The 18,417-nt window shown below is 36.3% G+C and overlaps 1 protein-coding gene across 2 annotated transcripts in view; it reads right to left on the bottom strand.

Moving 5' to 3' along the window:
- adgrd1 (adhesion G protein-coupled receptor D1) overlaps nucleotides 1-18,417 on the bottom strand; it is a 45,024-nt gene that overhangs the window by 20,878 nt on the left and 5,729 nt on the right. For both annotated transcript variants that reach the window (XM_084389003.1, XM_084389002.1), the window contains 8 exons: nucleotides 17,312-17,569; nucleotides 14,536-14,609; nucleotides 12,502-12,663; nucleotides 11,264-11,323; nucleotides 10,818-10,944; nucleotides 8,942-9,049; nucleotides 6,830-6,905; nucleotides 4,671-4,812 (listed from right to left, as the gene is read on the bottom strand). In XM_084389003.1, the coding sequence (XP_084245129.1) occupies nucleotides 4,671-4,812; nucleotides 6,830-6,905; nucleotides 8,942-9,049; nucleotides 10,818-10,944; nucleotides 11,264-11,323; nucleotides 12,502-12,663; nucleotides 14,536-14,609; nucleotides 17,312-17,569 (1,007 nt within the window). The remainder of the gene's footprint in view (nucleotides 1-4,670; nucleotides 4,813-6,829; nucleotides 6,906-8,941; nucleotides 9,050-10,817; nucleotides 10,945-11,263; nucleotides 11,324-12,501; nucleotides 12,664-14,535; nucleotides 14,610-17,311; nucleotides 17,570-18,417) is intronic.

Raw genomic sequence — 18,417 nt, forward strand, 5'->3', positions numbered from 1 at the left:
AATTGTGTTAATTTGGTTTCATATTTCATGTTAACTCTTTCCCTGCCACTGACAAGATTTTCCGTCATTTATAACACAGCGCTTCCCGGTCACAAGTTTTTCCAGCAATCCACTGTTATATGGTAGGGGGAGCAATTACACACCTTCTGAAATAGTACAGAATCTCTAGATCCAAAAACAGAAGCATTTTCTCAGCTATTTGGTCAAAATGTTCCTTTTTCATGAAACTTTCCCTTATTCAAGTGTAGATAAAAATATTAATTAAGCTAGAATAAAATGTAGATTTTTGTATTTGTTTGTTTTAAAAGCAGAGGCTCTGTTCTTTCCTTTGATATATTAGGTTATAATTAGGTTCAGATATTCATACAACAAAATATTCTGGGGGTCATGAAATTTTGGTGAAAATGATAAAAAATTTGTGGCGCTGGCTGGCAAAAAAAAAAAAAAAAAAAACCTGGTGGGGAAAGAGTTAATATGTCTACCTAGGAGTTAATATCTAATATCTCTTCCCTGAGCCTCTGTTGATACATTTGTCCAAAATGACATCATAACTCTTTCTTTTAGAGAGCTCCTCTGTTGCTCTGGCTGAAAGGATAACAACATAGTGAGACGGGAGAGATTGCTCAAACCTCATCAGATCTTACAATTTAGTGAAAAACTAATGGGTGTTATCATTCCTTCTACAGAAATGTGACAAATGTGAGAATTTATCAGCATTTTTCTAAATGTGCACACTTCTGGACTAAAAGCACTAATAGAGTTATGCAGTCCTGTGAGGGCAAGGAAACGGGAGAAGATGCGAATTATTAAGTATGTGTCATGCGTGTCCCAGTCTGATTAGAAAGTTTCCCCTTTCTAGTGAATTGGTGGCGTGACATTATTTGTTCCAGGGAGGTATGGCAAAGGCGAGTTTTAGGGTAACGCTGCGGGGCTACTAGCCCGACCGTGGAAACACCGCTTGATTTTGACCTTGTGGCTCGAGGTCCGAGGCTATTGGCCCCGTTCGGCCTGTTGATACCCATGGATCACACTGCCCCGACAGTGGCTAATGACAGGTTGAGAAAAGTGATTAGTTAGTAATGAATAAATTAGTGTGTGAGCGAGTGACCTACTGAGTGTTTGGGTGAGCGAGGGAGTGAGTGAGCAGGCGTTTAAAGTGAGTGAGTTCAGACAGGAACTGGGTGTGTGCGAGTTATAAAAGCATCTGGCAGTGAGCACTACTCATTATTGTAACTTTAAAAACCCCAACTGTACTAAGTAGACAACAAAAGTCCCCAGTCATAAATCAAAATGCATGTCAGACTTGGTGAGATTTTTTATAAGTTGTAATGCCATTAGGGCTGTGTGAATCTGTAATTAAATCTGAACCACAGCGGAAATACCTCCTTGACCAAAACTGCTTGTGGTTCAATAATTCACCAGAAACATCTTTACTGGACACACAACCACATTCACATGAACGCAAACAAAAGCACACAGCACAATGGATGATTACAGTAATCCAGTCCAGGCTGCTTCATATACACATCTGATTCGGAGGTGCACTGTATTAAGATGAATAAACAGCCTCTAGTAATGTCTTTGATTAACGTAAACATACAAGTGCAAGTACAAGCTTGCACACAGCGCAACAGACGTGCGCTCATGCTCAGTATGCGTGGCGTCTCTGTTTTGTGTCCGCTCCGCTGAAACTTTATTAGATTGTAAAGGCAGCGAAAGCTTGTCAGAAATCTTTTTTTTAATCCTTGTGATTTCGACACTGAGCATCGCCAGCATTCCTCATGAAATCACTCTTTCCATTTGTTCACCTCGTGCCATGTGATCCAGCAGTGAGAGATGGGACAGGTGAAGAGAAGAGAGGGAAGAAAAGGAGAAATAAAAGATGAGGTAATGAGATGATTGCTGCTTATAATTGCTCAATTGTCGCTTAGGTTGCTGTCTGTGTAGTTTAGGGATGGGACAGGATGTTTGACTAGTCAGCCAACAATGCAGTGCTTTAGTGGGTGGAAAAATACACTGAGAAACTCTTTTGTGGAAACTAGCATCTTTAAATCACCACAGCAACTAAATGTTAAAGCTAAAAACAACAAACGAACAATTGACAAGTTGGTTGTTAAACAATTAGAAGAGTAATTTGACCCTTTGCTACAGCCATCAAAGCACCTGTTTCATAGCAAATCCACCAACTTAAATAATAAAGGCAATTATTGAATAATTGACAGCATTAATGGCTGTATTTAGTGTTCATACTATCGTTCAAGACTTTGGGGTAAGAAATAAAATATTTTATACAACAAGGATGCATTAAAGTGATCAAAAGTGACAGTAGAGACATACACAGTTACAAAAAAAGGAAAATAAATGCTGTTCTTTCTATTCATCAAAGAATATTTATAAAAAAAATATGTATCACGGTTTCCACAAAAATGTTAAGCACCACAACTATTTCAACATTGATAATAATAAGAAATGTTCTTGAGCAACAGATCAGCATATTAGAATGATTTCTGAAAGATCATGTGACACTGAGGACTATGATGCTGGAAATTCAGCTTTATAGTCACAGGAATAAATTACATTTTAAAATATATTAAAATAGAAATCAGTTATTTAAATTGTAATTATAAATTACCTGTATTTTGCTCAAACAAATGCAGCCTTGGTGAGGTATAAGAGACTTCTTAAAAATATTAAACAGTTTTTCCAAAACTTTTGAAAGGTAGTATATATTTAGCAAAGAAATGCTCCATGATCCAAAATTAGCCTAATTATAAAGGATTTCCTTAAGACCAAATAGTTGACTAGATTTAGAAAATATGAATCTTTGTAAATCAACACAAGTCTTGCTCTGATCACAGGGGAAATTTCCCATGAGAACCACTGACATCATCCAAAAAAACACGGACAGCAAATCATTTCTTCACAAATATTCAACTTTAAATCATTCTACCTAAAAAGCCAGTGGCCAAAATCACAAAACTAACCATTATCTTAAAAACAGTCTTATCACAGTAATCCATCACTGACACTGACAGAACATTGATCTAGTGATTCAGCTCACACATTACTCATGAAACACTGCCTCTGTTCTAGACAGTCCTACACACGAGGAAGCCAGTGTCCCAAGATTAATTAGACAGTCATTTAAACTATGACCTAAGGAAATTAAAATGTCTGGTGTCAATTTTCCTAATGTGTAGTGGGGATGTGCAAAATTACATATCTTCAATTCATACTAGTCCTTGTAATTTCTGAACGATTATTGCTCCGTTTTAAGGAAGCTGTGGATATATTTTGATTGGACCCTGCAAAAGCATTTGCATCTGTGCTTGAGTAGTGTTTCTGGCTTTACTCTTTTAGCAGGTTCCTTTCATTTAGCAATTAGCATAATGGTCTTTGTACAAAGACGCACACATTTCCATCAACAAACATCACTGAAATAATCATCTCTCACAAAACCATAAAAAGCCAGCAAAACAAACGTTTGTTTCTATAGTTACATGCATGCCAGCATGGTTTTGATTTGGAAAGCATTGAAAAAGCTTTAAAAAGAACAATGAAAAAAGAAACGACCGCTCAGTAAAATAGGTTTAAATGTTTTTCTTTGATGTGATTACACTGTATATGAGCTTGTTTATTTATTGAAAAGGTTTAGCAGATCTTATGTAATGGTAAAGAGCACAGTGAGCTGTAAAATGTGGGTTAGTTGATGGATATTGTGTGTAACGTGGTGTGTGAAATCCAATGCTACGGTGAACTCCTCACTGTTTTTTCAGTTTTTTTTTAACAGCAAATATCCTCCCAAAACATGCTGTACTGGTTAACTTGTCTACATGCCATCTGTATTCATTTTTGATGGGTTTCCCATGGAAATTTGGCTGACAGATGCATCCTCGACTGAGTCGTACCATCTGCGCACACAGGCCAAATAAGCTCCTTGTTAAACCAAATCATCTTTCCCTTCTCAAAAGACCTCAAGGCTTATGGTTCCAGCGTTCGGAACCACTTTTCTTTTGGCAAAATACTCTCGCTGTTTCAGAACTGAAAAAAGAGTGCAGAAGATGATGCAAACCGAAATGGATTTCTATGGTTAGTCCTGACAAGTCTGAACTCTGGGGTTCTTGTGTAACACAGCTCACCAAAAGACAAAACCACAAACACAGCAGCAGCAGCAAAAAAAAAAAAAGGTCTTTGAAAGTTTCCCTCCAACATATCAAGTATAATTTTTGTACCGTTTAAGAAACATAAAGGAATGATTCTGGTTAGACAAAAGTCTCAGTAGAAATCCATGTATCAAACAGACCACAAATGTTAAGAATAGGCTGTCACAAGCATCCTTCTCTCATCAGGAACTTTACTTTCTACCAGCAGCTCAGTGCTGAATCTGCCAGGCCAGACCGGGTCATAAATATTAATTTATGTTAATTGCATTCAATCTAACCTGATGTGCAGAAAGCCAGATGTTGGTTGATGAACGTGAGCACATTAGTTTAGAACGAGAATAAATGAAACGGTCGGTAGAACTTTCTCCTTGATCTTAAAGTTGTCGTTGTACACAATTTTTTCTTGTCACATTAGTCAAGCAAAATAAACTTGATAAAAAAAGCACCCACACTCCTGAATGAACATAAAAACGAAAAAAATGAAGCGTTGGATTGACGTTCTCCTACCAGCTGATGCGTGAGGACGATCCGGATGAGCGGCTCAGTGGACAGGTTGAGTGACAGGACAGGAGATGGCTCCACCTTCAGAGAAATAAGATGACTGGCCATCTGGATCTTATGATCTTTAAAATCCACCGCCTCATTTATCCTGCAGAGATGGACAGTCAGTTATTGGCCATGCTTGAATTACTGTTAACATTCCAGAATGAGCAATGAAAATTATGCTAATGCCACATTGTACAAAGTGAACATGTGTAGTTGTTGCTTTAAGGAGATATTTCTACCCGATTCTACCCATAAATTCTAATTATGTTGTTGTAACCTACTTCAATCAGGTTTATTTTACATAAAACAAGGGAATGCTGTTTTAACTTAATTGAGTGACATTGAACATATAATTTCCAATAAAACTCAGGATGGACACATTCTACACATGCGCACCTGCTTCTTGCTGATCGGTGAATTTTGTGAAAATTGTGATTTGGGGTTATTGAATACATTATGTTGCATCAAAGTGAAAATCACAATTGACAGCGCTACTCTTCAGCACAATGGTAACCACAACTTTCAATAACAGAAACTCCTCTAAATGTCCAACATAACTGAACATTAAACATAAACTACCAAAATCTTTCCCTTTACTGAAAAACACATAAAATAACACTTAATCCCTACATTTACTCTACTAATGCACTCCCTTGCAAAGCATGGTGGGAAACTATACAGATCCACTGCCCAGGGCTGCGTTTCCCAAAAGCATCGTAAACCTAAGTAGATTGTACAGCCATTGCCACAATGGTCTCTATGATCAACTTAGCTCACGATGCTCTTGGGACATTTTAGACACAATATTGTCAGTTATATTATCTGTTTTTAAACTGGCAATAAAAATTGTTCCAAACAAATCCACAGAAGAAACAATCCTTATGTGTCTCCGGGAAACAGTATTGCCGTTTGTTTAGTTTCTTAATGAATGAATATGCACATGCAAATGTGGTACGTCTGGATTACATTCATACTATATAGAATTGACTTTTTTTAACGGTTGCAATGTAAGTACTTATTCAAAAGAAGTACCTACTCAGAGAGCGTGCGATTTTGGAAGCAGCCTTCGTGTTTTTAAATGAATTAGTTGAATGAATGATTCAACGACTCACTCACTTGCTTTCTTGCTGAAGGAATCAGTGTTTTGGAATTAATGGAATGAATGAAAAATTACACTTGTCGCCACCTACAGGTGTAAAGTTGCAGTCACATTTCAGTGAAATCTCACAGGCAAAAAAAACAGATTAAAAGACACATTTTTTAAATCTTTATAATTGTTTTTTATTTTATTTATGAGTAAAATATGGTCTGTGGTAAATATAACTATAACTTGATGATACTTGGACGTTTTGCTATACAAAGCAAATTACACACGCCCATGTCGAATTTTGAAGCTGTTTTTGAAGCTGAATTTTAAATTTTGATGCTTATTTAAAAAATAAAGTATAGTTCTAATAAGAAACTAGATAATAATAACATTTGGGGTGTGTTTACGCTGTAGAGCAAAATGTCCAAGTATCGTCTTATGTTTACGACAGACCATATTTTACTCATAAACTGAAAAACCCCATTATAAAAGCCCATAGGAAACCCTTGAGGGAACCACTGATGAATTAGTCTTCCAGGTTTTTATGTCATGGCTGCAGTACTCTATTGTCAATAGTGTAACAATGTATGATGAAACACTACTCACACATAGAAGTCACTTTCAAACCAAGCATCTTTCTGTTGGTCTGCACAGCAAATTTGCATGACCAACTTGAACATGAGCAAAATATGCATGGGGAACTTAAACGTCTTTCCGCAAAACTCTGAATATTGGATTTTGATTGAATTGACTGGATCCATAGCAAATATTCTCATATACATTTTAGATGGTAATGAGAATATACCCCGCATAATCTCTCTTTTGCCCAGTGGAGTTACATAAAAAGATTTACTAAAATAAATAAATGAAGTTAAGTACTGATCACGGCTGTGTTAAGATGAGAAGAGAGTGTTATCAGTCGATTTAATGACTGGGAGTATCAGACAGAGGCCCAGATGAGAGAGAACCACAGTGATAAAGCCATGCTCACAAGAACACAATGTACAACAGGAAACACGCACACACACTTCACCTTGTTTGTAGAGGGCTGATTTTTTTGTAGTAGTTGTGCATTTTGTGGTAGAAAAGTCCCACGATCGTGGTCTGAGCTGCAGGGGGAAACAGACACAACTATTACCATTCGATCACACATATGTATGTGTGTTTTGAAGAATGTGTTGGGCTGCCGTTGAAATGCATAGAGAGGATAGACTCATTATCACAGACACTGCATGTGCTCCTCTCAGTGCAGCTCTAATGGGAAAGATGGGTGTTCACACACACACGGGAAGAGTGTGATTGAGGGTCCACCACGTGTGTGAGGGGGAAATATGTTACACTATACTTCAAAAAATCTTTCGGCCATTAAAAAATAAATACACAGGGCCATTTCCCTTCGAGTTTGAAAACTAGTATCACAATTTGACAGCAGAATTTGTGTAAATAACCTTGTAAAATAATGTTGATAACTGTTGTAGACCATTGGATGTGGCAGTATCATTTCACCAGGGTCTGAATTAGGGCTGCACAATTAACTGAATAAATAATTTACATTAAGATGAGTGTTGCTGTGATTAATCATGGAAAGTATCATTTACAGTATTACATTAAAGTATTCTTTTTGCAGGGTTTGAGCACAGCAACCAATCAGAGGCATTTACATGAGTCTAGGCCAATCATTAACAACAACCAGTTTGAAGCAAACTAACCCACAGATGCGTGTTTTATTTCTGTTCACGGTGGCACATGAGTTTTTGTAAATGTCTTGATTAACTGATGTCTAAAAAAAGCAATAAAATGATTCAGCAACTCAGTTCTCAGCTTACACTGGATGGCCTACATAAAAAATTGGGCAAGCAGCTACTCTGCACAACATAAATATTTAATATTTTTTAATAATGAAATATTATTTAAATACACATTATTGTTGTATGTTGTATATTTATATTTCATTCTGTATTATTTAATGTTAATTACTAATGTTTCACAGTTGATATTACTGTGAAACATGCTTTTACAACTTATTAGTGCTTTTACAGGTGTTAATGGACCAAACAAGTCCCAACTAACTCCTCTGAGTTGGGCTTCAGATGAGCTTTGGGCCAATAACCTCACAAACCAAGGGGCAAAATCTCTCTACAAATGTTTTTATTAAGACTAAAAGAAACTTGGCCCAGCGGGACTACACAGCGATTCAATGCGCTCCTTCTCTTGCTGTCTTTAATTGGCGTATAAAAGTTCTGCTTGGTTCTGTTAATGAAGTGTACCATATGTCCGGCTTCACTGGAGAAGCAGTTCAATGGCACGCTAATGCCAGTGCTAGCGTTTATGTGCCATTTCTGATAATAGAGCTTTAATAGTTTATTAAAACTGTTTATAATGAACAGAGCGGGGCTCAGGTTCAGCACTGTGCCAGAGGAGCTGAGGAGAGCTGACCCCAAAAACGGTGTCAAACAAACAAAACGTTTAATGCCCTCATAATTACAGCCGCCACATGGAAAACATTGCAACACTCACTCTTCAACTATTGCTCGCATTTATACATCACACTGCAATTCTGCTCTAAACTACTCCAAATTATATAACGCTTTCTCCTGGAGGGGCTTGTGTGATTGGCAGGTTTCATTAGAGAGCAGCAGGAAGTCATCAGAGCTGATTGCGTTGTTTATTTGTTGTTTATGGCAGAAGTGGACAGACAACAAATAAATGTCCTTAATCTTCCTTGTATGAAATAACAATCTGTTCTTTCACTGCAGCCAGAGGCAATGAGATGTGTATGCGCACATTTACTCATCATCAGGGGCTAAATTGGGTAGGAATGATTCAGAATAACCTTCTATTCAAAAAGAAAAAATGATTGGCAGGTTGTTTAGCAATCCATTCCATTTCATACTGTATGTCTATGCTCCCGTCCAGGTTTTGTTTGTTCCATTATGCACATTATGGTTAAAACTGTGGTTTAGTAAGTGGAAAAGCATTAAAGTTTGTTACTTTAAGCACGATTTATCCCATTAGTCCGTGGCGGATCATTGAATAGACAAGCACTGTTCTCTGGAGCGGCACAGGATAAAGCTGCATGATCAGGACAAGGATCACCAGCAGATCTTAGGGTTTGTGTGTGTGTTTGTTAGATGTGCATACTCACACTGCATTGTAAGGGCCTCTCCTGGCACTGAGATGTAACTCTTCCCTTGTGTGGGGAACCGGTAGTTGGGCAGATTGTAGTTCTGAGGGATCTTCATCAGAGAGTAATCTAGATACATTTGAAAAAAAAGGGTTGGGTCACTGTTTATAGTGAGTATACTGTTGCTTTGTTACTGCATTAGAAGGTCAAAAGAAGCACAATTCGGTACCAAGTCGGTGAAGCCGAGTACTGACTGTATTCTGTACCTTAATGTGCACCATCTGAAAGGCAGCTGGTTTAACATGCATTTTGTGAGCATGCTCTGTAACAAGAGGCTGCGCTTTTTGGTGCAATTCTTTGTGAGGTATTAATGTAAACACTGTCAACACTGTTTACTTCAATTGTATATTAGTTCTGTTTGCAATTTGTTACTTATTTTGATTACAGACTGGTCATGTCTTGAATAATTATCTGATTAACCTGAAGCAATGTTTACTTAACTGAAAAAATACTAAAATAGTTTTAATTTAATTTGTTACTAGTTATAAAAAAAAACGATTAATTAATCAAAAATGGTTAAATTGATAAAAAGTGGCAGTAAAGATATTTACAATATTACAAAAGATGTACAGTATGTATACAAACAAATATATCACAGTTTCCACAAGAATATTAAGCAGCACAACTGTTTTTAACATTGATAATAATAAGAAATCATTCAAATCAGCATATTAGAATGATTTCTGAAGGATCATGTGACACTGAAGAGTGGAGTTATGATGCTGAAAATTCAGCTTTGCCATCATAGGGATAAATTACATTTTTAAATATATTACTTCATTTTTACCAAAATAAAACACTTATTTTAAATTTTTTAATAATACTTCACAATATTACTGTTTTACTGTATTTTTTTTTATCAAATAAATGAACCCCATAAGAGACTTCTTTCAAAAATATAAAAAAATATTGTCGTCTTCTGAACCATACTGTAATTTAATATAAAGGTTAAATAGCACATTCATTTTTGTGGTGATGTACAAATTGGCACAGAATTGTGATATTTCACTAGTATTGGTAAAGTATACAGTATTTAAAGTTTGAATTGAGAATATTGCAGGGCGCTGCCCGAATTAAGTTATAGGAAGTCTTTTCTCAACAACATCGTGGGTGATTCTGTTTCATCTGTGATCTTGTGTTTTTTTTATGGTTTATTCACTGAATGAAACAGTGAAGTTCAATAATAGCTCAGGCAACCGGAAAGGTTTTCTCATGTGACCTCTGGTCCTCACACACAGTCTTATCAGAGCAAAGGGAGGATCAGTGACAGAAGAGAAAGTTGAATGTGAAGCCAGGAGTCTCAAAGGGAATGATTCAGAAATGAGACTTCAATGAAACTTGAATCATTTTGAATCTGGACAAAGCAGATTAAACATTTAATTAGACATTAAAGACTTAAAATCTGAAACTTAAAACTGAAACTTCTTCCAACTGTTTATAATCTATGTTAAATATATATATATCATGACATTTCAGTCAATTAACTAAGTAAAAAAAAAAAAAAATTCTTATGAAGGTTTATTATAAAAAAAAGTCTGGTTAGGAGAAAGGCCCCAACTGAACAATTCTGCCAAATGTAACATTTCAACACTCCTAAAAAATAGGACAATCTAATCGAAGAAACAAGAAGCAATTTTTTAAAGTCATGTTTCATGCATCAAATTCCTTCACTCAGGCCTGATTTGACACTTAGGTAGGCATCCCCCTATGAGCATACTTGGACATACTCCACATACTTCAAGTCAGTTATGTATGTAGAGGAAGGGAGGGAGTGAATTTCTAAGAAAAGATATTCTGGAACGGGAGTTTGAAGAATTGTTTTGGAGCGTGTACTGACCTGCCACAGAACTCTTGCCCCCTATGGCCAGAGGAGCCTCTGAGTCTGGGCTGGACCGAAGCTTGGAGGCCATCTGCACCATCACCTTATCCACAGTCTCCACCAGACCATTGACCAATGGACTCCACTGCTCACCCCGATAAAAGACAAGTGCAAAGAATATTACAGCTCACTGAGGTTAACAAATAAGAACCTGCAGAACTCTACAAAATTAAATCATTTTTGCTTTATTAAAATGATAAAATTTGATGACTCTTTCAGATACCAAGTGTATAGTACCTTCAGCTCCATTTAACACATTTGACCATGTTTGAATTTAATAATTTCACGTCACAAAAGATGTGCTGAAATGTGGAAAAAGTGTGCCGATTCATTTGGATCAACTCATGAATGGACTGATCGAATCTCTCTATCTATCCAATCATTAATCCATCCAATAAACGTACCTCATCGTTTTCCCTCCAGTCGCTGGCGGTTATGACCTCATCCACACTCTTCAGTAGAGACTACAACACAGAGCAGAATAAAGGAGAGTTTCAAATGTGTGTGTAAAAGCAATACTGAAGATGTTTTTGCAAATTGTTTTGCTTTTTGTTTTGTGATTTCACCGGAACAAATAGTCTCCGGAGAACAAAGTCGCCTTCCGCCACTAATAACAGCAGCAACGATAAAAAAAGCTGCTCAGTATGATAAAAAAATAAAATAAAAAAACACATTCCAGTGCCAGACCACCTCTTATTTAACACAAACTAAAGAAATTCATTATCTGCTAGTCAACTGCTTTCTCTGTATTAGTGCCGTAAGATGTTTTAAAAAGCGGTGGGATCAATATCGGCCCTGGCAAAAAGCGGTGAGGACCCGTCCCACCCGCAAATTATGCCTAGTATGTACACAAAGCTTTTGAAAGAGGTCTCTTATACTCACCAACGATGCATTAATTTGATCAAACATACAGTAAAAATAAGCAATATTGTGAAATATTATTACAATTTAAAATAACTGTTTTATTTTAATATATTTTATACAATACATTTAATATACTATATTTTAAATGCAATTTATTCCTGTGATGGCAAAGCTAATTTTCAGCATCATTACAACATCATTACATTAGTCTTCAGTGTCACATGATCCTTCAGAAATCATTCTAATATGCTGTTTTGCTGCTCAAAAAACAGTTGTGCTGCTTAATATTTTTGTTCAGGATTCATTAATGAATAGAAATGGTAAAAGAAAATGATTTATTTGAATATTATAAATGCCTTACCTGCACTTTTGATCAATTTAATTTGTCTTTGCTGAACAAAAGTATTAATTTATTTAAAAAAATCTTGCAGACCCCAGACTTCGGAAATGTTGTTTTTTTTTTTTTTTTAAGTTAATACAATATTTTCATGATGAATTATAGTATCAGCATGATCATTTGAGTGAAATGTGAATCGCAAAAGTAACTAGAGTTGAGTAAATTAGATTTGAAGAAGGTCCAAAGAGCATCTTGTGCTTCAATGAACAAGAACATCTGACTTTCTGCACAAATAATCACATAAATAATGTCATAAATCTATTAATTTGATTAGTCTCCTAAAAATAGTCCAGAACCTGAAAAATTTCTTATTTATTTTACCTCAACTTTTCTTTATGTTTTTTGTAAATCCTAAAACGTTCTCTTTATTCCTGTCTTTACCTGTGTAAGGTTGTTGGCTGTTTCTTGAGGTATAGTCTTGTTTGGAAGGTTAAACGACAGAGACTGAAGGAGGTCCAGCGCTTGTAACTGCATGGGTTCCTGAAGTCTCTGAACTTCCTCTGTCAGGTTTGTGGAGGAAGGTTGGGGCATCTCTGTGATCCTCTGTAACACACAAATACAAGGTGGATGTGTCAAAAGAACTCCATAGAATCCCCCACAATCACATGTAACGGTGGTTTGGTTTCCCATAATTTGATATAATAATTTCAACAACAAGCACCGGAATAGCTTATTTTATTAAATCTTTTTCTAATGGGATTTGTGAATGTCAATGTTAATTAAATGCCACTTTTACTGGAACTTTCCAATGAAGTCTAAAGAAAGAACCTCCAGACTAGTTGTTTAAAGTCTTATTTTTCCTACATGTCCTACATGTGGCCATTGCGGAAAATCTTGGATCTCCTTTCTGCCCCGGTTTTCTCCTTCTCTTCTACTTGATCTCCCTACTCAATAACAGTCAGTGTTGTCATTTGCGTTAGTGTTCAATCTCTGATTTCTTTCCATTTCCTCAGAGTCTGGGGGGAAACAATAGTTCCAAAAGAGCTGGATTTGTTTGTGTTTACAGCTTCGGCCTCCACCTCATTTCATGCTGGGCTCTTGCAAGTCTGCCAAGGATGTGTGCGTCTGTGTGCACATGGCCGATCCCAGAGCGACGTCTGCGTCGGCTTCGTAACACCTAATCATGCAAGGGTGTATGAGGTGTTGTCTGGGAGGCCGTGTTGTGTGCGTGTGATTTTCTGTGTACGTTCACTCCTTCATTTAATTACTGCGTCGGGAAGAAATCCGAGCAGACAGATTGAGGGCATGTAAAAGGAGGTGTCAAACACCGCTGAGAGCCTTTAGAAGATATGTCAGCGTCTTGGATGCCCAACTTAATTTACTGTCTTCCAAATGAAGTCAACAGTCTAAGTGTACTGTAAACAGTGACTGCTTTTCTCCATGTGCTCACATTTACTCGGCAGACCTTAAAGGTGTGTAATTATTTCAATAAATTAAATACTTTCCCATAGCTTCCGCAAGAACCAATAAGGTTTGTTCTTGTGCATCAAGCAGGTTTGGTTGAGCTTCTGTTTATGTTCACTCATCAATGTTTATATGTGAATAAAAGCCTACATTTAATCTGTTCATCATATAAAGCGATCAAGTCTCCAGAAAATTTGGACTAAACCACTCAATTCTTATGGATTAGTTTTACAATCTCTTTATGAACTTTTTGTAGAGTCAAAGTGGTAGCGTTGCCATCAATGGAGGGACAGAAATCTCTCAGATTTCATCAAAAAGATGATGAACGAAAGTCTTACAGGTTTGGAACGACATGAGGGAGAGTAATTGATGACAGAATTTTCATTTTTGGGTGAACTAAATCTTTAAATGAAAACAGAAAATATAAAATAAAATCGAATTAAAAATATTAACAAAATCTATAATAGTATGTCAATGATACTAAAATAACACTGGTTCGGGAAACCTGTTTGAAAAGAATGATTTTTATTGGAATTAGCTGACAGAAGTAGCGCATAAATACATAACATACTTAACCTTTACTGGTCATGATTTTTATATAATCTGAATCTTAAACTCCAAAAAAACTCCAACTTCATCTCAGTTTATCTAGCCAGGCTGGGGAGGTTTTGATTAAGGATGATGAGTGAGAAATCCCATTATGTAAGGCAAACATATTTCGTAATGACATACTGGCGAAATCACCACAAGCACTTCTTTTTTTTACTTTCGCTGAGAGAGAAGCAAGACAGGTTAGTGCCTAACCACATTACAGATGTGTTTGTATTTATGTAAATTAGTCTAATGCCCAGTGAAATCTCTTAGATAACCCTGGAATGTAGAGTAATATGTGATGAAGTTGTATTTCAGCTGTTATCTTTCTACTCTCCTCTGGTTTGGGAGACTCCAGTCTAGACACATAGAAACTGATTCAGAAAGTGCAACGGTTGACCTCAGATCAGAAGAATTTACCTGTAATTGATTATCTGTCGCAGCAACGAGATTGATGGATGCTTCGGTCGGAAAGGTGGACATCAGATTCTCACCTGTAGTAGCAAAAAATAAACAGTGAAAAGTGATAAGACAAATATATAAACGAAATGTAATTATAAAAATTAAATGTAACATTTTTTTTTTATATATATATTTTTTTATATATATTTATATTTCTCAAATGTATTTAATAAAATATAACATTTGAATTCATTTTAATTAATAACTAAGGATAACTATAGGGAGGAATAATTAAATAGGATATTTTAAACAAAAAGAATCCATAATAGGATGCTGTAATAATAATGATCAAAACACAGAAGCCATGTTCTAAAGAGCTCTAAACAAGTTAAACACTTCATCTCATGGAACAAATCCTTCACACCTGCTGGAAAGCCTATTCCTGAATGCACATGTCGGTTGCAGCGAGGCTGGTTTATAGGGCCCCTGGCAAAGCAGCTCTCTAATGACTCTGTACTATGCCCCTCGTTAGAGCCTATTATAGCTGGACGTGTGCAAAACAACAGTAGGTTTTCTCTTCTTCAACAACAACATGTTTTTTTATCATTAACAAAAGGTCTTTATCCCTAACAGTAGCTAACAATCAGCAAGCTGAGAGGATATATGCCAAAAGTCGACCTAAATAATCACTATCATCTCCGTTTAAACGAGCTATGGATCCATACTTGTCAAAATACCAGTACAGAATACATTTTATGATTTTAAATAGTGAATTTGCAACCATAAAAGGTTGAATAATTTACTTGAGAATATAATATTTTTTAAAAAAAATCTTACTGTTAGGGTATTATAGATGGGATATTGAATTTAAACATAATTTTACATTTATGGATTTGGCAGATGCTTTTATTCAAAGTGACTTACATTGGATTTAAGTCTGAATAGTTGAACTGTTGTGTTCTGACGTAATGTGGGTAAGAACGTAAGTGAAAAGAGCAAACAAGATGGATGAAGTTTGCTACTCCTGTCTAGTGTCCTCCATGGCTGCTTACTAACTCCTGACAGACACCAAAGCATACATTCTTGCATTTCCTGAGAATCGAACCAATGACCGTGGCACTAGGGCCATGTTCTACTGCCCAACAAACACTTCATGCTTAAAAGAGGAGGAAAAAAACTATTGGCCAATTTAAATTCTTCAGTAAATTTATCTGGTTTTAAAGAGTGTTTAAATATATTTATTGTAAATGAAAACAATGATTAAGTTTTTTTTTTTTAAATGCATCACTCTCCAGGCCAGATATTCCAGATGACTTGTCCAGTATTGGACCTAATATAACTTCCTTTAATTGTATTAGTCATGGAAGAAAATGAAATCTTCTTCATAAGGTAATTAAAAGGTATCACTCAGAAGTTTTTGAGTTGCTAGTAGATTCTGTAACTACACCATCTGCATTTAAATGAATGGGAATACTAACTGATAGCTTTCTTCAGGTGTTAAAGGAATAGTTCACTTCAAAATGAAAATTCTGTCATCATTTCCTCACCCTCAAGTTGTTTCAAACTTGCATGAATTTCTTTCTTCTGCTGAACACAAAGGAAGATATTTTGAAGAATGTCGGTAACCAGACAGTTGATGGACCCCATTGGCATTCATAGTAGGAAGCAATGGGGTTCATCACTGTTTGGTTACCGACATTCCTCAAATATCTTCTTTTTTGTTAAGCACACTTTTGTGTTGAAACAACTTGAGGGTGAGTAAATGATGACAGAATTTTCATTTTGAAGTGAACTATTCCTTTAGAGACCTCATTGGTCTGGTCTCTGTTACTGATGAAGACGGAAACCATTTGCAGCCTTATTGGAGCTTTAATTTGTCTTTGCCACACTGAAGACTTCTTGCCTGCAAGAAACTTCAACCAGCTGCCCAAACGAGGTTCCAAACTAAAAGAAAACAAACCCCCTGATATAAAACTCGTCCCGCCGCTACATACATATAAGGTAAAGATATGCGCAGTTATAACCAAAGCCAGTCTTCGAGGACACAACAAACATATAATGGTATTTCGACAGTGCGTTTCATTGTGGTTAGTTTGAGGACTGATGGAATGTGGACCGGTTTCTCTAAAGGAAATTGTCTTCAAATGGTTCTTCCTCTCTATAATAAACCTGCACGTAGGGTAATAACTTCAGAGATATGGCAGAAAAGCAAAGCAGCAGCATCACAGATGTTTCTGTTTCCAAACAGTCAAACAGAACGCTCTGAAACCTGACATTCTTGATCTCCACCAATGACATTTTAACGTACACTTTTTCTCTGTATTAATTATGTGATTGTAAAGTGTTGTAGAGATTTTGAAAGGTGCGATATATACAGTTACTCCAATCTTCAGTGTCACATGATCCTTCAGAAAACATTCTAACATGCTGATTTTGTGCTCGAGAAACATTTTTTATAATTACCAATGATTTTTTAGCATGTTTTCAATTAAAGTGGCTTAACTGGTATTTTACTTCAAATGAATAATTAGAGACAGACAGAATTAACCAAGAATATTCTAGATATATTGAAAAGCATGAAGAGCTAGCATCTGCTAAGAGACAAGTTGGGACAAGCTGGGACAAGCTGGAAAGCTAATTTGGGAAACCCTGACAACAATGGCAATGGCTGACAACTGCAGAGAAGCACATGGTTGGGGACAAGTGAAGGCTGCCACAGAGAAAATAAACTAATAGATAAATGAAATGATGATGACAGCAGATTTGAGTCACAATGAGCTCTATAATAACTTACCAATGGCTGCTTTGTAGTACATCCAGACATCCTGAGGGGACAGGGCCCTCTCCCAAATCACAAACTCATCGAAGGCACCTGTGGCATAATGGTTGTAACTCCCGGTGTTTAGTGTGCCAATGACCAGATCGGCATAGGGATCACCATAGTTATGGGAAACATTTCCTGTGGGGTCTCCGGTGCTAAATGTGCCGTTAATGTAGACCTTTAACCCCTCCGTGTGGGTCCATGTGAAGAGCACATGTGTCCAGTAGGGCCCTAGATAAAGCACAGAGACAATAGGAGAGAAAGAAAGCCGGCAAATTAAATAAAAAAAACATACAAACAAATAAATTAATAAATACAACAATTGACTGTTTGGAAATAGAGATAATAGTAATATTATTTCCAGATCTACTAGCGCTGTCTGGGTCCAACACAAGTTTAAAATGAACAGAAACGGAGGGCTGGAGACAGCATGTGGAATGGATTTCATCAGCTTATAATGAAGCCAATAAGAAATGGTATACAGAAACTCTGAGTTGAACTGTCAATGGCTCATTTCATCTGTCCAGGGATAAAAATGGCAAATGGAGACTGTCTCATCATCATCTCTCTCTCTCTCTATCTATCTCTCTCTCTTTTTTTGTGAGGGATTGGTTCATGCTTTGGTAATACATGTCTTACGGACATAATCCTGGGGTATCCTGTTCATGTTCTGACTGTATCTTAGAGGCCTTGGTGTATTTCTAACATTCTTATTTGCATATTTATGGGTTATATTTAGTAACATCGACTGGGCAAATATAAATGCTCCTGTAAGTAAGTCTCTTGTGCTGCATATTACTGCACTAAAACTGGAATATTTAAAAAATATATATTATTACACTTTAAAATAAATGCTTTCTATTTGAATATATTTTAAAATGTAATTTATTTCTGTGATGTCAAATCTGAATTTTCAGCATCAGTGTCATTCTAATATGCTGATTTGGTGATTTGATATTAGAAAGTTCAAAAGAACATAATTTATTCAAAATGTTGGTTTCATTTTAAAGGTCTTTGCTGTCACTTGATTAAATTATTGCGTTGTTGCTGCATAAAAGTTTTTTTTTTTTACAAATCTT

The sequence above is a fragment of the Rutilus rutilus genome (genome assembly GCF_951802725.1).
Source record: "Rutilus rutilus genome assembly, chromosome: 19".
Classification (NCBI taxonomy): domain Eukaryota; kingdom Metazoa; phylum Chordata; class Actinopteri; order Cypriniformes; family Leuciscidae; genus Rutilus; species Rutilus rutilus.